The sequence below is a fragment of the Semicossyphus pulcher genome, unplaced genomic scaffold (assembly GCF_022749685.1).
Source record: "Semicossyphus pulcher isolate SPU_LCO1_2020_fin unplaced genomic scaffold, fSemPul1.0.p SCAF_6, whole genome shotgun sequence".
Classification (NCBI taxonomy): domain Eukaryota; kingdom Metazoa; phylum Chordata; class Actinopteri; order Labriformes; family Labridae; genus Semicossyphus; species Semicossyphus pulcher.
This window is the reverse complement of record NW_027211737.1, coordinates 25,274,303-25,288,184: the sequence shown is the minus strand read 5'-3', so window position 1 is coordinate 25,288,184 and position 13,882 is coordinate 25,274,303. Positions and strand designations below refer to the sequence as shown.

Here is a 13,882-nt window from a genome sequence, read left to right as displayed (position 1 = left end):
TAGCAACTCATTTTGGCAAATCTTACCGGCATTCACAAAATAAAAGTAGAAAAGGTCAATTCGTAATTCTAAAAAAAAAAAAAATCAGTTTTAACAATAAAGTTACACAAAATTGTATATGTAATTGTAAGGAACAAGTGAACTATCAGGCATAAATCATGTGCAAATTCATTGACAAACTAACGCAATCTCTTAACATTTATCCAAACAGCTACAACATAACAAACTAATTCAAAAACACGCACACACCAAACTGCAGATAAACTTGAGAAATGTAGATTGTAGTTAATGTACCTGTAGACTGAGTACACCACCACTTGACAGAGGACATTAATGGATCGGCTTTTATAAAAACTAAGATCTCATTCAAATGTCAAATGTAAAACTTTATTTATTAAAGTCTATGATGTAAGACCATTGATCTCTATGAGGTCACCCATACTTCCAATAACTTTACATCCACTACTCTGCTGTGATAAAAATGTACAAAAAGCAGGCACAGTTTTGCTATTACTGCTGCAGATTTGCAATATTTGGTCATCTCATTCGAAACATTCTGACTCCTGTTTGCTGGTGAACTCTAACTCTAGATGCACAAACGCTTCACAACTAATACATTTTTGTTTCAAGTACAACTCATTAAATATCAGTTATTATTCCAGATAATTATTCTATGTGCAAAGACAAAACACACTAACACAAAGTCTGTAACAAACAAATACTGACAACATATTACCCAATCAAAGAAACAATCAAAACACAATCTGTCGTCAAGAAAGTTTCCAAACAGGACTTCCAGTCTTTTCTGTGCATTTATGAAAAGATTAGAGACTGGCTGGTGGGATCAGAGCAGATGCTCCACTGGTCATTTCCCTTAAGACGGATCAAAGTGCTCATGTGTATTGACAGTCAAGGATGATCCTTCTACACTGAGGGTAGACGGATGAGGAAAGATAATGCCGTTGCTGTGGATGCAGTCACAGAGCTCATGGATACTGCTAAGTCTGCAGGGTAGAGAGGCGTCTCTCAATACACTGCTTACCTGAGAACAAAAGAGTTAAAATTTCAGATTAGAATAAAACTAGTCAAAACCATGGCAACATCACATGGGAAATCCTTTATGCTTGTGGTTTATTCTTGCTGCCACTTACATTTGTCAACGCTGTCAATGTCCTTCTGCTCTGTGATGATTCGGGACAGACCCTCCATCAGCAAGAGGGCTTTATGGTAGCGCTGGACTGATGCTGCTCCAGAGTGGAACATCTCATCTAAAGCAGCAGCCTGCACCTGAATGCATCAAAGACACATTATAGATACATTAAGAGAATGATGCACACTAAACAGAATCTGATTTAGAGTGAGTATTAACAGTCCTGATGTGGTGTGAGCTCACCATGTGCACAGTGTGGCTGTAGATGAGCTTCTCTGCCGTGAGTCCATTGAAGCGCTCCATCAGCTTCTGTTTGTCAAGCAAGAAGGTCTGCAGCCGATGGTTGAGGGAGCGACAGTATGTCACACAATTCTTGTACAATTCATTCAGCTTCTTGATCACTGCAGAGGAAATACATTAGGCTAAGACATTTAATAATGCATAGAAACTGACCCATGTCAATAGCATTTCTTTTTTTCTGCTATAGCATCTAAAAGCTCGCTCTCCCTGAATGAACACAAGCTAAACTATTTAAAAGAAACATTTTAAGCTGTGATACTGAAACCAAAAGTTCTCACCTTGTTTGACTGTAGCAGAGGGAAGGAGTTGACTTTGTTTGATATTATCTTTAGCAGTGTGCAGAGCAGCAGACAGAAACTCTTCAGCTTTCATGTACAGCACCAGCTGTTCTGCATAGCTGGAAAATGCACGTAACAAAAACAGAAAGGTCATTCCCAAGATGATTTGTGAAGGAATGGAGTTGCTTTACACCTTTGGAAAAATGTAACGCCTCTCACCTCCACTCTTTACTCAGGAGGCTAATCTGATCTGTCACCAAGCTCTTCTCCAGAAAAGAAACATCAGGACTGCTGACGGTATCCAACCCTGGCTCCTTTGAGGAAGCCAACTCCATGACACAGTGGACAAAGGCGAGCGTGAAACGGAGCTCACTCAGAGCGTCTGTATGAGGCTGCTCCATCAGTGTATCTTCAGGGAGCTCTGGAGGGTGAAACATCAGACTGCTGTGTGGAGTCGAGTCCATGGGTTCAGTCTCACTGTTTCTACGGCTTCCTCCCTGAAGGAGACGACTGTTGAGTAGCCAGGCTGAGTTAATGTAGCTGGGAGAGCCTGCATTCAAGACAAAGGAGAGTGAAGCTTAACAATAAACAGCTGACATACAATTGATGAACAGAGCAAGATCTACAATAACCATCCATTATCTTTTGCTTATCCTGAGGCGAGGTACACCCTGGACTTATGGCCAGTCAATCACAGGGCTGACACACAGAGACAGACAACCTTTCAAGCTCACATTCTCACTTAAACACAATTTTAGAGTCACCAATGAACCTAACGAGCATGTCTTGGGATTGTAGGAGGAAGCCGGAGTACCCGGAGGGAACCCATACATGCACAAGGAGAACATGCAAACCACACAGAAAGGCCCACTACATCTGAACCGGGGTTTGAACTAGGAACCTTCTAGCTGTGAGGCGACAGTGCTAACAACTGCACCACCGGGCAGCCTTTTACAATAACCAGGTCACTCCAATTCTCATTCATGTCACTTATTATAAACAATGCAATTGCTAACATACACCAGACTGTAACTTTAATGTAAAGAATTACAGTTTCCTCTTTATCAGCCCAATGTTTAAATATTTCACCTCCAAATGTACCCAGTTTACAACGTCTCACACTACTGATACTTTGCTTAGATCACTTTGATTAAAATTGAATGATAATCAGGATAGCTGGAACACCGACCTGAATACATCCTTGACGCTAAAGCATCAGGAGGAGTGTTTCCTTTGGCTGGAGAACCCATAGTGAAGACAGCAGGAGGTGGGCTGTCTGAGAACTGAAAGCCTCTTTGATAACCAGTAGGTGGTGCTGCAGCAGCAAAGAAGAAGAGATAGAGTCAGATGGCAAAGACATCCTTGGAAAATACATTATAGCCAATCTGAACTCAGGAAAGATACCTAACCTTGCCTCCACCATGATGTGTGTTTATTCCACTAGATATTAATTATTACATACAGCTTTCCCTTTGCATTACTTTATGGTGCCGTTTTTACAACAATATAGAGAGTGCTTTCCAATGCACAACATCTACATAGTGTAAAATACTGTTGAACCAATACATCCAGTATAGGTATAAATCATCTGACCTGTCCAATTTATAATATATGCCAATGGTACCTGTTATATCCATGCCCTTCTCACAGTTGAGGCTCTCGTCACTTCCCTCTTCTAAAAGGTGAGCTCCAAAGGCCGCCTTCAGGAGCATGTCAGACAACCTGCCTGTGCTCAGTGATCTGGATATTCAAGACAGCCACAGACACCATTCAGAGCATTTAATCATTGATCAGATGGCAGATACTGTGTGACATGTCCAGGTGACAGAAGGCAGGTTTATACATGAATGACATTGTCTCATTAGATGCTGACATAAACAAAATCACATTTAATTCCAATGTTAAATTATTATTATTATTATTATTACACACATAATAATGTCTTAACATGATGCTGGTCTGACCTTTTAAAAGGGCCCTTTTTGGTGGCTGATTTCCTGTTGATGTTGCTCGGGGAAGCAGGAGATGTGTTAAGGGATTGCAGGTCTGGGACTGTCCTGGTCCGGTTTGGCATTCTTGGCTGAACCTGCTGTTGAAAAAAAATGAACTTCTGAAACCTGATTTTATGACTCCAATATAAATTGCACAGTTAGGTTATGTTTGATGTCAGAAGTATTTGTTGCTACTGTGTGAGCTACATTAAAGGAGCAGTTTGCCCCTGGAAAAAGCCACTGTCGGCCAAAGCTGGTGTTCTCTGTAATCGATAGAAGCAATAATATTTGAAATTGGCGCCATAGCTGTGGTGAAAGTTGTACGAACAGCTCGTGGTTTCGCCCATTCTACATTCCTACAACACCCAGCGTGCATTGTGCCCCTCCCTCTGAAAGGAACGGCCCAGCAAGAGACGCTGGAGTGAAATACTAACGTTTTCCTGTCAAGGACATTGATCGCTGCAGGCAATAGCTCAGAGCGGTACAGAATTCAAAATACGACGAGAATATATCGGTGGATCTAAAAAATCTTCAGGTCTGCAGTTTTCATTTCAAAGCTGACGATTTTGAACGAGACATGACATCGGAAGGCGGGCGTCCTAGATTGAGGAAGTGTAGTTTAGGGCTAAAGATTCTTTGCTGGTTTTAAGAGCGGTGAAACAAAATTGAGCCAGTGAAACAAAAACTTCAACAATTGCCAGACATGATGTTGTATACATGACAAAATATTCATGTCCCGTGTCTGTAATATAGATGTACAAGAGGCTGACCTTGGGGCTGCTGGTGTCCTGTGTGCCAGGAGAGCCGGTGAGCAGTCCAGTTCTTGTGCTGAGCGGGAAAGTCTGCTCTGAGGTCTTTGGGGTCATTCCCACTAAAGTAAGGAGTAATATAAAGATCAAACCATCAACAGGAGCAGTGAGTTAGGCCTGTTTGTTAAGCCGTTAGTGTTACCTGGAGCACTTTCGCTGTTTTGCCTATAACATAATACTGAATGAAACAGGCTCAGACATGTTCTCTGGGTGTTGTCAACAGGCTTAAATAAAAGTAGATGAGTCAGGCAGAGAGAATCAAACTAAAACACTTCACCACAAAACATCTCCAGGAATGCACTGAACGTGACATATTTCAGATGGCTGAATCGTTGCTAACACCCAAATGGCCCTAGCCATATAACAAGCCAATAACGAGACATCACACTGACAAATTCCCCAAGAGTGTGTTAATCTGGAGGAGTGTGAGAGTTGTTGTAAAGGAGCTCTGCTAAACAAACAGTCTTTATTAGGGTGAAACAAAAGGCAGCAGAGATTCCCACCTTGAGGAGAAGACTGTGGTGGTCGGGCTCCTCCAGTGGTAGATCCTGGACCTGGAGCTCTACAGCCTCCATATTGTGGGGAGCTTTCACTGCTGCTGCCAGCACAACAGAGTGTGACCCTAAATTAGCCACAGTCAGAAAGAAGCAGAAGAGAATGTGTTACAAGAAGACACCGAGGTGAAGTGGGTTCAGAGAGGAGACAGCTGAGCGGCTACACGTGCCTGGTGGAGCCATGCAGGCCGGCAGGCTGCAGGTTCTGCTCCATACGCTGGTAGTTTTGGATCTGAGTTGGGACAGGAATGGGCACCGATTGGCTGCAGCTACGACCGACAAATTCAACAGGCTTGCTGTATGGATGAAAGAGGAAGTAAAGGAGGAAGAGACACAGGGTTTTGCAGTTAGAAAAATAATTTATGCAAAGTAATGTACAATCAAACCCTAATTTCTCATATTGTACCAAATGGTTGCACATGCTGTTTGGTTTATGGAACACTCAAGTTAATAATTTATCACAGGACATTTTTATCTTCAGCACACCAAAATCTGACCCTGTCTCTTACCTAACAGGCTTTAAGGGGGAGTGCAGCCGGGGAGAGGGTGGGGGTGTTTTTCCTGCAGATCCAGGGCTTCTCTCAACCAGTTGTGAGCAACTAAAAAAGATATTGGTTTAGCTCTTTCTGCACCAAAATAATATTGTTTCACTTGTGTAACAGTTTGTGAGAAGAAATCAAGACATCTGTTTATTATCTTTTAAAATAGGTGTGAAATAATCATATTCAAACACAAATATCCTTACAGTAAATCAGTGTGATGGATCAGGCTACTTCCCAAGCAGTTACTACTCACCCGCTGTAAATCAGGCAACTTTCAATGGGTGACCCAACTTCCACCTCACACGTGTACTCATCTACAAAGCAGTGAAACAGTCAGACACCTTCTACTGATGTGAATAAAAGTCTGCATAATAATCAGAGTGAGGCTTTGATGTCTTACTGGTGAACTGGGCCGGCACCATGACATAGTCCTCGGTGTAAGACGAGGTGTTCCTGCTGTCCTGATTGGCTACTTCTTTCAGCTTGAAGACAGGGGAGTGTTGTGTCGGGGAAAACTGGGCTTTGGGCTGAAGTCGGTGCATCTCTCCATCGGAATGCTGCAGATAAAAGGACCGTTCAATAAAATATGTCTTTTGCAGAGGGATTTTGTATTACAAATCAAAAAATGAAAAGGTGTACGCACTTGAGGGGAGGCCGGATGGGATGTGGAGGAGCTGCTGGAGGAGCTGCCCGAGCCTGAACTAGGGTAAGAGATCAGGGGAACAGGAGAGCCTGTGCAGAGAAAAATGTGAAGTGCTTGTGTTAGGACCTTGATTACATCACCGTTACTGATTCTAAGCTGTACTTAGACAAGCAAGATGCAATCCTTACATTTCTTTGCGGATGAAGAATCCAAGAAGGGATGGTGGAAAAACTCATCTGCAAATACAAAAACATTTAAATGTAAGTTTTGTTAAAGTAACAATCTTAAAGATTTTCATGTAAATAAATGTCTGTTAAGTCTCTATCTGTTGCCGAATGAGGTAACACAATGGTGATTGAGCCTATGGCCCACTGATGAAAGCCTTTGCTTTTTCAGTATAAAGTATAATTATGGACTGGGTCACTAGTGCGACTTTCATGGAAAAAAATCACAAGCGATGCCCAATTAGTGACACGTTTTCCATCAGCCAGCAGTGGTTGGTCTGCCAGAGAGGGTAGGCGGAGCTAAGCGGCTGCTTTTCCGGTCTCTGCGAGTGTTGTGAGTAAACAGTAATCTACTATGGCTGAACAAACAAAGAAAAGATGGATGACTACAGATACAACTTCAACAATAAGTGAAAATCCAAAGAAAGAGAAACAAAATCGACGCTCAGATGAAGGCAAACAGTCTAAAAAGAAGCGACCATCAGAAAAGAAAATCAAGCGTTACAAGGTGCCGCCACAGAGAACTGAAGTGAGATCTTCAAGATTACAACTTTAATGTAAGATACGTTTTTAAAAATGAAAAGGGGTTCTGAATGTTTAAAGGCAAACGCTTACCGAAGCCGATCCGTTCTTTGTGGTTTCTCTGCAGCAGCCCCAACAATAGCTGTCTTAGGTTACGAGACGTCTCCTTTGGGATGCTGGGAAAATACAAAGGTATTAAATATTAAGCAATAACACTGCTAATATAAGTCATGGCAAAAAAGTGGTCATCAAAATTAATCTGGATGTATAAGAGGAACCAAAATATTTTTAAATCATAAGACGATCCATGGTGACAGTAAAAACCCTGATTGGTTTTAACCCTGCATGTGTGACGAATTTGTAGCATACATATATATTTTCAGCTGTTATATATATATGTTATATATATGTTATATATTATTTAGGTCACTTATTTTACAGCTTACTCTGAGTTACACGTGAATATTTAATCCTAATTTATGGCTTCAGCGCAAAACCTGAGGGCATCATGGCTCTCAGACTGTGTGTGTGTCTGTGTGTGTGTGTTTACGTCGTCATGGAGCTATGTGGGTCATGTGGAAAATGATAGCAGTGCAGAGCGCTAGCTGGCAGATTGAGCAGGTTATATATAGAATGACAAGAAAACAACAAACCATGCCTCCTCACACAAAAACAGGGGCCCGTGTTATCACCTGGCTTTATCGCCGGGAGAGATAAGCATGACCACGAGACTGACATAGTTTACTGTGAAAATAGTCGGCTAACAACCATGTGTCTCGATCCAAGTTTTATGAGACATATGAGATATTCAGTGTTTTTAAATATCTTTAAATAGCCAAGAGAGCAAATTCTAAGATCTTTGCCAGCTTATATCAAAGCAGATACATTAAGTTTCACATTACACATGGACAACACCTCATCTAGAGACATAAATCACAGCCAGGATTCAGCGTCACGTTTTGTTTTTTTTCAAATTTCCACCATGTGCGAGCTCATTGAGAAAGTTCCAGGCTATCATCCAATCATGTGTCTCTATCAGCTTCGTTCACGTTATTTCTCGTGGTGTCTGTGTGGCTCATCCAAAATGTTACATAAACTGTCCACATGCCAACTGAACATTATGCACCTACAAACAAACTGGAGTGTGGGCACAGGGTAAATACACCGTCACTAAGTCATCAGCAAACTGAGGGCAGAGAAAGATTTTCCAGTAATGCCTGTTTACACCGTCCTGCTGTCATCCCCCTGTGTGTATTGTGTGTGCATGGTACATGTACTGTATATATGTGTTGGAGAGGGGTTGTTCAGGGGTGCACTAACCTGGGTAAGAGGGTCCTATTGCTTTCATAGTAGAGACGGAGCTCCTGCGGCGTGCTGGCCTGTCAGCACACAAAAACACACAAGAGAAACATGAAATAAAGGCTGCAAATTAAAATTACTTTCATTATCAATTACTCTGCTAATTATTTTTATGATCAATCATTTGCTCAAATGCTCAGCACAACCTCTGAAAGCCAAGCAAAGTCTTTTTATTGCTTCTTTTGCAACATAAATCAAAGACCCTTCATGTAATGTCATAGATAACAATGTACAGCAGCAAAGCATCACGTCACAGAAAACTGGAACAAGCAGATATTTCATATTTGACTGGAAAAGTCACTTAAAGAAGCAGTTCGCCCCTGGAAAAAGCCTCTATCAGTCTGGTCAAGCTGGTGTTCTCTGTAATCCATAGAAGCAATAATGTTTGAAATTGGCGCCATAGCTGTGGAGAAAGTTGTACAAACAGCTCGTGGTTTCACCCATTCTACATTCCTACAACACCCAGCATGTATTGCGTCCCTCCCTCTGAAAGGAACGGCCCAGCGAGAGACGCTGGAGTGAAATACTACCGTTTTCGCTGCAGGCAGTGGCTCAGAGCGGTACAGAATCCGAAATTGGATGAGTATAAACTGGATCGTCTAAAAACTCTTCGGGTCTGCAGTCTACATTTCAAACCTGACGATTTTGAACGAGACGTGACATCGGAGGCGGGCGTCCTAGATTGAGGAAGTGTAGTTTAGCGAGCTCCCTGGCGTCCGCCAGATGACGCGCTTTACGTAGTCTGGCGGAGGTTTTCCAGGGCCCATTGGAGAAGCAGATAGCGCTCCAAAGACACAGAGCGAAATTGTATTTTTTAGCCAACCATAATGGCATTAGCTCCCCATGATAGCATGATAGGACTGAGGTTGAAAATAGGCAAACTGGCCCTTTGAACAATTAATCAATTATGAAATGATTTGTTCTTACAATCGACCACACGATGAATTAACTAATCAGAGAACCTCTAAATTAGTTACCCTTGAAAATAACCCTTCAAATGTACACACACCTGCATCCAAACAAACAGGCTTTTACATAAACAATAATTAACAGTCTGACCATGTTTTGCCTTATTCTTTACAAATCAACCTCTTATGGCACATTGCGAACAATCCAAACATGACAAACGTGTGTGTGTTTGATGATTCCAGTGAACGCCATGTGGAAGGCTTGGACACTCCAGGTAAGCCAGCTATGTAAACATCATCAGCATCATCATCAGCTAACCTCATGCTGCTGACCCTTAGACTCATCTCAACTCGCTGACCTGCCCAACTAAAATAGAAGCCGATCTTCCCTTTCTTTCTCAGGGAAAATGCTTTCAAGGAAACTGCAGCATAAATAACCTTAAGAGGTTCAACGGTCAAACAAGCATGTGTTTGTGCTTCTTTTACTGCTAACAGAACAGATAAAAAGGGCTTCAGGGAAAAAGGGGGGAAAATAAGAGACTAAAAGAGACTAAAGCATGTGTTTATAGAGAGATCACACCTGAGGCAACATGCAGTTCAAGTTTCATCCGAGCCGCCACGTGAACAGTAGAAAGTAATACCCAGGGTTGTGAAACAATATTTACTGTGGGTTCTGAGAAGTGGCTAACAGCCATTTCCGCATGCCCACCGTCTGTAAACAAGGCTCTTTACAAACAAGTGGACAAGCTGTTCCAGCATTTTCCGACACTAGAAACTAGAGAGAGTCACCCAGCAGGCAGTGGTTTTTAACGGATGCATTGTGGATCACGTTGTTTCTCTGTGTTGTGAAAGGGATGCATCATGTTCAGTTTGCAGTGTTTGTGGTTACGTAAGCGGCCTTAGTGAGCATTTGTTAATTTCTTACCCAAATCCACTTTCCTAAACACCTTCAAAGAGATTATTAAGTTTTTGTTCATGCATGTGTGTGTGTGTGTGCTTCTGAGTGCCACTCACATGAAACGGTGCCTTCCCAGTCAGACATTGGTACACAATGGTACCTATGCTCCACAGATCAGCCTTTGCATCATAGGTCTGGGACATAATGACCTCCGGAGCCTGTGACCGGACAAACACAGCTTACAGCTTAGAGACATGCTGACATGTTGGCACCAGAAGCCAAAGTAAGAGACATCAGTGCTCACCATGTACATAGGAGAGCCGCACAGCGTGGCTGCCATCGTGTTTGTCTGGAGGTGACGTGCAAAGCCAAAGTCAGCTGGAGGGGGGGAGACACATGGTGAGGACCGTGCAGTTAGAAATTAATTAAATCCACCATCACCTCTACACCAACACATTTTCATGTAGTTCTTTTTACCTATTTTAATGCAGGTGTTTGTGGGACTGGACCTGCGCCCCTCGGGGTGGCAGAGCAGGATGTTTTGGGGTTTGAGGTCTCGGTGGAGGATGCCTTTGCCCTGCAGGACCTTCATGGCCTGAGCGATCTGCTGCAGGAAGACGCGGATGGTGTCCTCGCTTAACGTCCCTTTAGCTGAGGGTAGGAAGAGCAAAATATGATCCAGAAGGAAGTTAAAGGATACTAGCACCCAGATCTTATTAGAGAAGAATCCATTTAAAATAATGAACCCTTAGTTGGAGATGTTACTTGAACATATAATTTACTTTGGTTGTTCTTACACTATCACCGCGAACTTTAATATGATGTAAGCTGATCATGCACACCTCTAATCACATCAGCGTCACTGCTGTCGAACTTCTTGGAGGAGAATTTTGTTTACGATGTGGCTTCATTTGGAAATAATTGTCAAAGCTGTCAGACATGCAAGCACCCCCTACACCCTCCACCCCCCCCAGTACACCCAGTATTTATAGCTGCTGTGTTTTTCCACCGGAGGACAGGAGGGGATAAGTGAGTGACAGATGGGCGAGGTCATGTGGGTGCTCTGTGAACCTTGCCAAGTGTGACTGTGTGTTGTGCTGCAAGAAGAAGCTGGATGAGCCTCCTTGGCAGGGACACAGAACGGGGCAGAGAGGCTGCTGGCACGCTGGCAGAATTGGACCAAGGCTGCACATCAGAGTTTAAATAGACACAACGACACTGATGAGGTAAATTTAGCCCGAGGAGAATCACCTGCATGGCCTCCACCGCGTCATGATATTTTGAAAGAGGGTTTGAAACTTGAGGCAAGGAAAATTTGTCTCGTGATTAAAGTAACTTTTCTGAGAACTCAAATCTGCAGAAAAGACATCGTAAAGAAAGCAAACAACAACAAATTTGTAGGAAACTTTTCAAGCAAACACCAGGTGCTTAATTTAATCTCAGTTAAGCCCTTGGAAGTATTAGAGATATTCACTCCCTGACATTTTGGAACCTTGAACCTGAATTTCGATGGTTGTGCTGCAATCCCTCCTTAAAATCCTATTTATTCCTCCAAAACACTGAAAAAGCTTCGCCAAGCCTCTTAAAAGCCAAACTGACTCGCCAGTACAACAGTAAGCTGCTCCAACCTTATTTACATAAATGTAACAAGGTGCAAGTTTGTTGTTGTGCAGCCATGAGGCGTAATATGTCCCCTTTTTCTAAGTTAACACAGCAGGATGTAGCAAACTCACAGTGAAGGTACTCTGCCAGGTCGCCTCCATTGCAGTACTGAAAAGACAAATAAGACAAGTCTAAACAGAAGCTTGGATGGTGCTGCCTTGTTAGTAAATGGGATCTGGTTTTCCACAACATACCTCCATGACGAGATACACACATCCTCCCATTTCCTGTTAATCAAACCAGAAACAATGCAGGTTATCAATGCATTTAAACGGTAATACACTTCTGCTCAGAATGGGTGAAAAAAATCACCCAAAAAAAGATCACATTTATTTCATGTAAGAAGCTGAAGAACTGGGATTTTCCCAACAATCTGAGACTACATCAGCAGCTGTGCCTGAGGTTACACAACAAGTGTCACCAGCTCATGTCTTTTTCTGACTTAACTCCTTTTTGGCCTGTCACCAGCAGCTTCTAGAAATTTGGACCTCCTGACGGCAGCTAACTCAGAAGCCTGAAACTGTACCCCGTCACGACGCCTGTCCAGTTCTGGGCCCCCCTGGATCAACTAGTACCCCACCTCTATTTGACGCCATCGATATCAAAAGAGTCACAGAGCTAAGAGGTGACATGAGGTAGGCTTAAAGGGTGAGAAATTTAGAGCGTCACTCAGTCCCAGCTCATTTTAATTCAATTTAATAAGTGTGGGAGCAAGTTCCCTCTGGTACAAAACCTGAAGATGAGGTTTTCGCACGTGAACTCCTGCATTAATAACACCCTATGGCTGTTATGATGTAGTGAGTATAACTATTACAGATAACAGAAAGCACAGTGTTTGGTAATGCCAGGTAAATCTACACTTTGTGTGCTACAAAAGGCTCCTGCAGCCTGACCAAGAGAGTCATCCCAGTTCATTAGCCTTGCATGCTGGTGTGTGTCTGTGTGAGAAGGTGCTCAGGCTCTGTGTTTAATAAGCCATTGTTTAACCTGCTGCACCCTGCCATCTGTTAGAAATACAGTGAGAGATCAGCTCACCCCCCCCCTGTCTGGATGCCTGGCAGGTGTCAGTAAGGTGAGAACATGAAAGCACACACACTCACACACGCAAATTCACAACCAAGCAAATGGTTAATGCCATGTGCTATGTGGGACATGTTTAAGAGTTCAGTCTGTGGCATACAGAAAAAAACACCATAAAAAAGGAATCAATATCATCTTTAGATCTGCCATAAACCATGTTTTCACTCTATAAGAAGACAACATGAACTACAGCTTTGGGCCATTGAGTACGCATGCTTCATAAAAAACTACAACAGCCAAACCTGAATCACATGAGCCAATAGCGCTCAATGTTGCAGCAATATGTAAACACATGCAACATGTGGCAGCGAAGTCTACAGTACTGTGGGTGTACTGTCCTGTAGCTGCGGACAGTGTGTGATTTGTATGAAATAAAAGAAGAGGTGGAAAGAGGATAAACCATATTTACCTGATAGTCAAGTAGTCTGACAATATTCTCATGTTTAAGTTCCTATAGAAGGTGGAAAACATTTTAGTTGAAGGTACAGAGAAAAAGTCTGAAACAGAATGTAATGCATCATTAAAAGTCCACTTGTTACCTTTAATATTTTGATTTCTTTGCCAAGTAAAGTCTGTGATTTGGCCAAGTTTTTCTTGTTGATGCACTTCACAGCAACTTCCCAGTCACGTTTCTTGAAAAATACATTATAATAAGAGCATAAATAGACAACAATGACCTGACAAATACAAAAGTATTAAGAAATAAAAATGTACCTCTTTATGTCTGCCTTTGAACACAACTGCAAAGGCACCGTGACCAATCAGGTCTTTCCTGTTGAACTCAAACTTCCCAACAGACTCCATGGATGATAAAAAAATAAACTCGTTAAAACGTCCGAGCAGGTTCAAGAGGTTGACTCTCCCACTGAAACAGATGATGTACAGTCCCACGATACTTCCCTCGTGCCGGTTAATCCCATTTCATTGAGGAAAAATGCTGTCTTTGCACGTGTTAAAGCCTT

General features: G+C 42.4%; 1 protein-coding gene across 1 annotated transcript; it reads right to left on the bottom strand.

Annotated features, from left to right (window-relative positions):
- Positions 1–21: 21 nt before the first annotated feature.
- On the bottom strand, positions 22–13,724 carry ulk1a (unc-51 like autophagy activating kinase 1a). The gene is made up of 26 exons (XM_069683033.1): positions 13,635–13,724; positions 13,460–13,552; positions 13,330–13,371; positions 12,035–12,067; positions 11,912–11,948; positions 10,656–10,829; positions 10,483–10,556; positions 10,295–10,396; positions 8,334–8,392; positions 7,107–7,189; positions 6,456–6,503; positions 6,268–6,356; positions 6,025–6,181; positions 5,878–5,938; positions 5,592–5,681; positions 5,253–5,378; positions 5,032–5,150; positions 4,490–4,590; positions 3,693–3,817; positions 3,353–3,468; positions 2,918–3,043; positions 1,948–2,278; positions 1,729–1,847; positions 1,394–1,551; positions 1,152–1,287; positions 22–1,042 (listed from the first exon to the last, which is right to left on the bottom strand). Exons 1-26 carry the CDS (start codon positions 13,722–13,724, stop codon positions 999–1,001), a joined length of 2,733 nt encoding a protein of 910 aa, XP_069539134.1. The 3' UTR covers positions 22–998.
- Positions 13,725–13,882: the final 158 nt, after the last annotated feature.

What these genes read in the sequence shown, in the direction of transcription:
- ulk1a (XM_069683033.1), bottom strand. Translation starts at nt 13,724, where the DNA reads ATGGAGTCTGTTGGGAAGTTTGAGTTCAACAGGAAAGACCTGATTGGT. An exon ending in GGCCTGCATGGCTCCACCAG is followed by an intron (nt 5,151 to 5,252) that starts GCACGTGTAGCC and finishes TGGCTAATTTAG; the next exon opens with GGTCACACTCTGTTGTGCTG. An exon ending in CTCTGCTACAGTCAAACAAG is followed by an intron (nt 1,552 to 1,728) that starts GTGAGAACTTTT and finishes TTTCCTCTGCAG; the next exon opens with TGATCAAGAAGCTGAATGAA.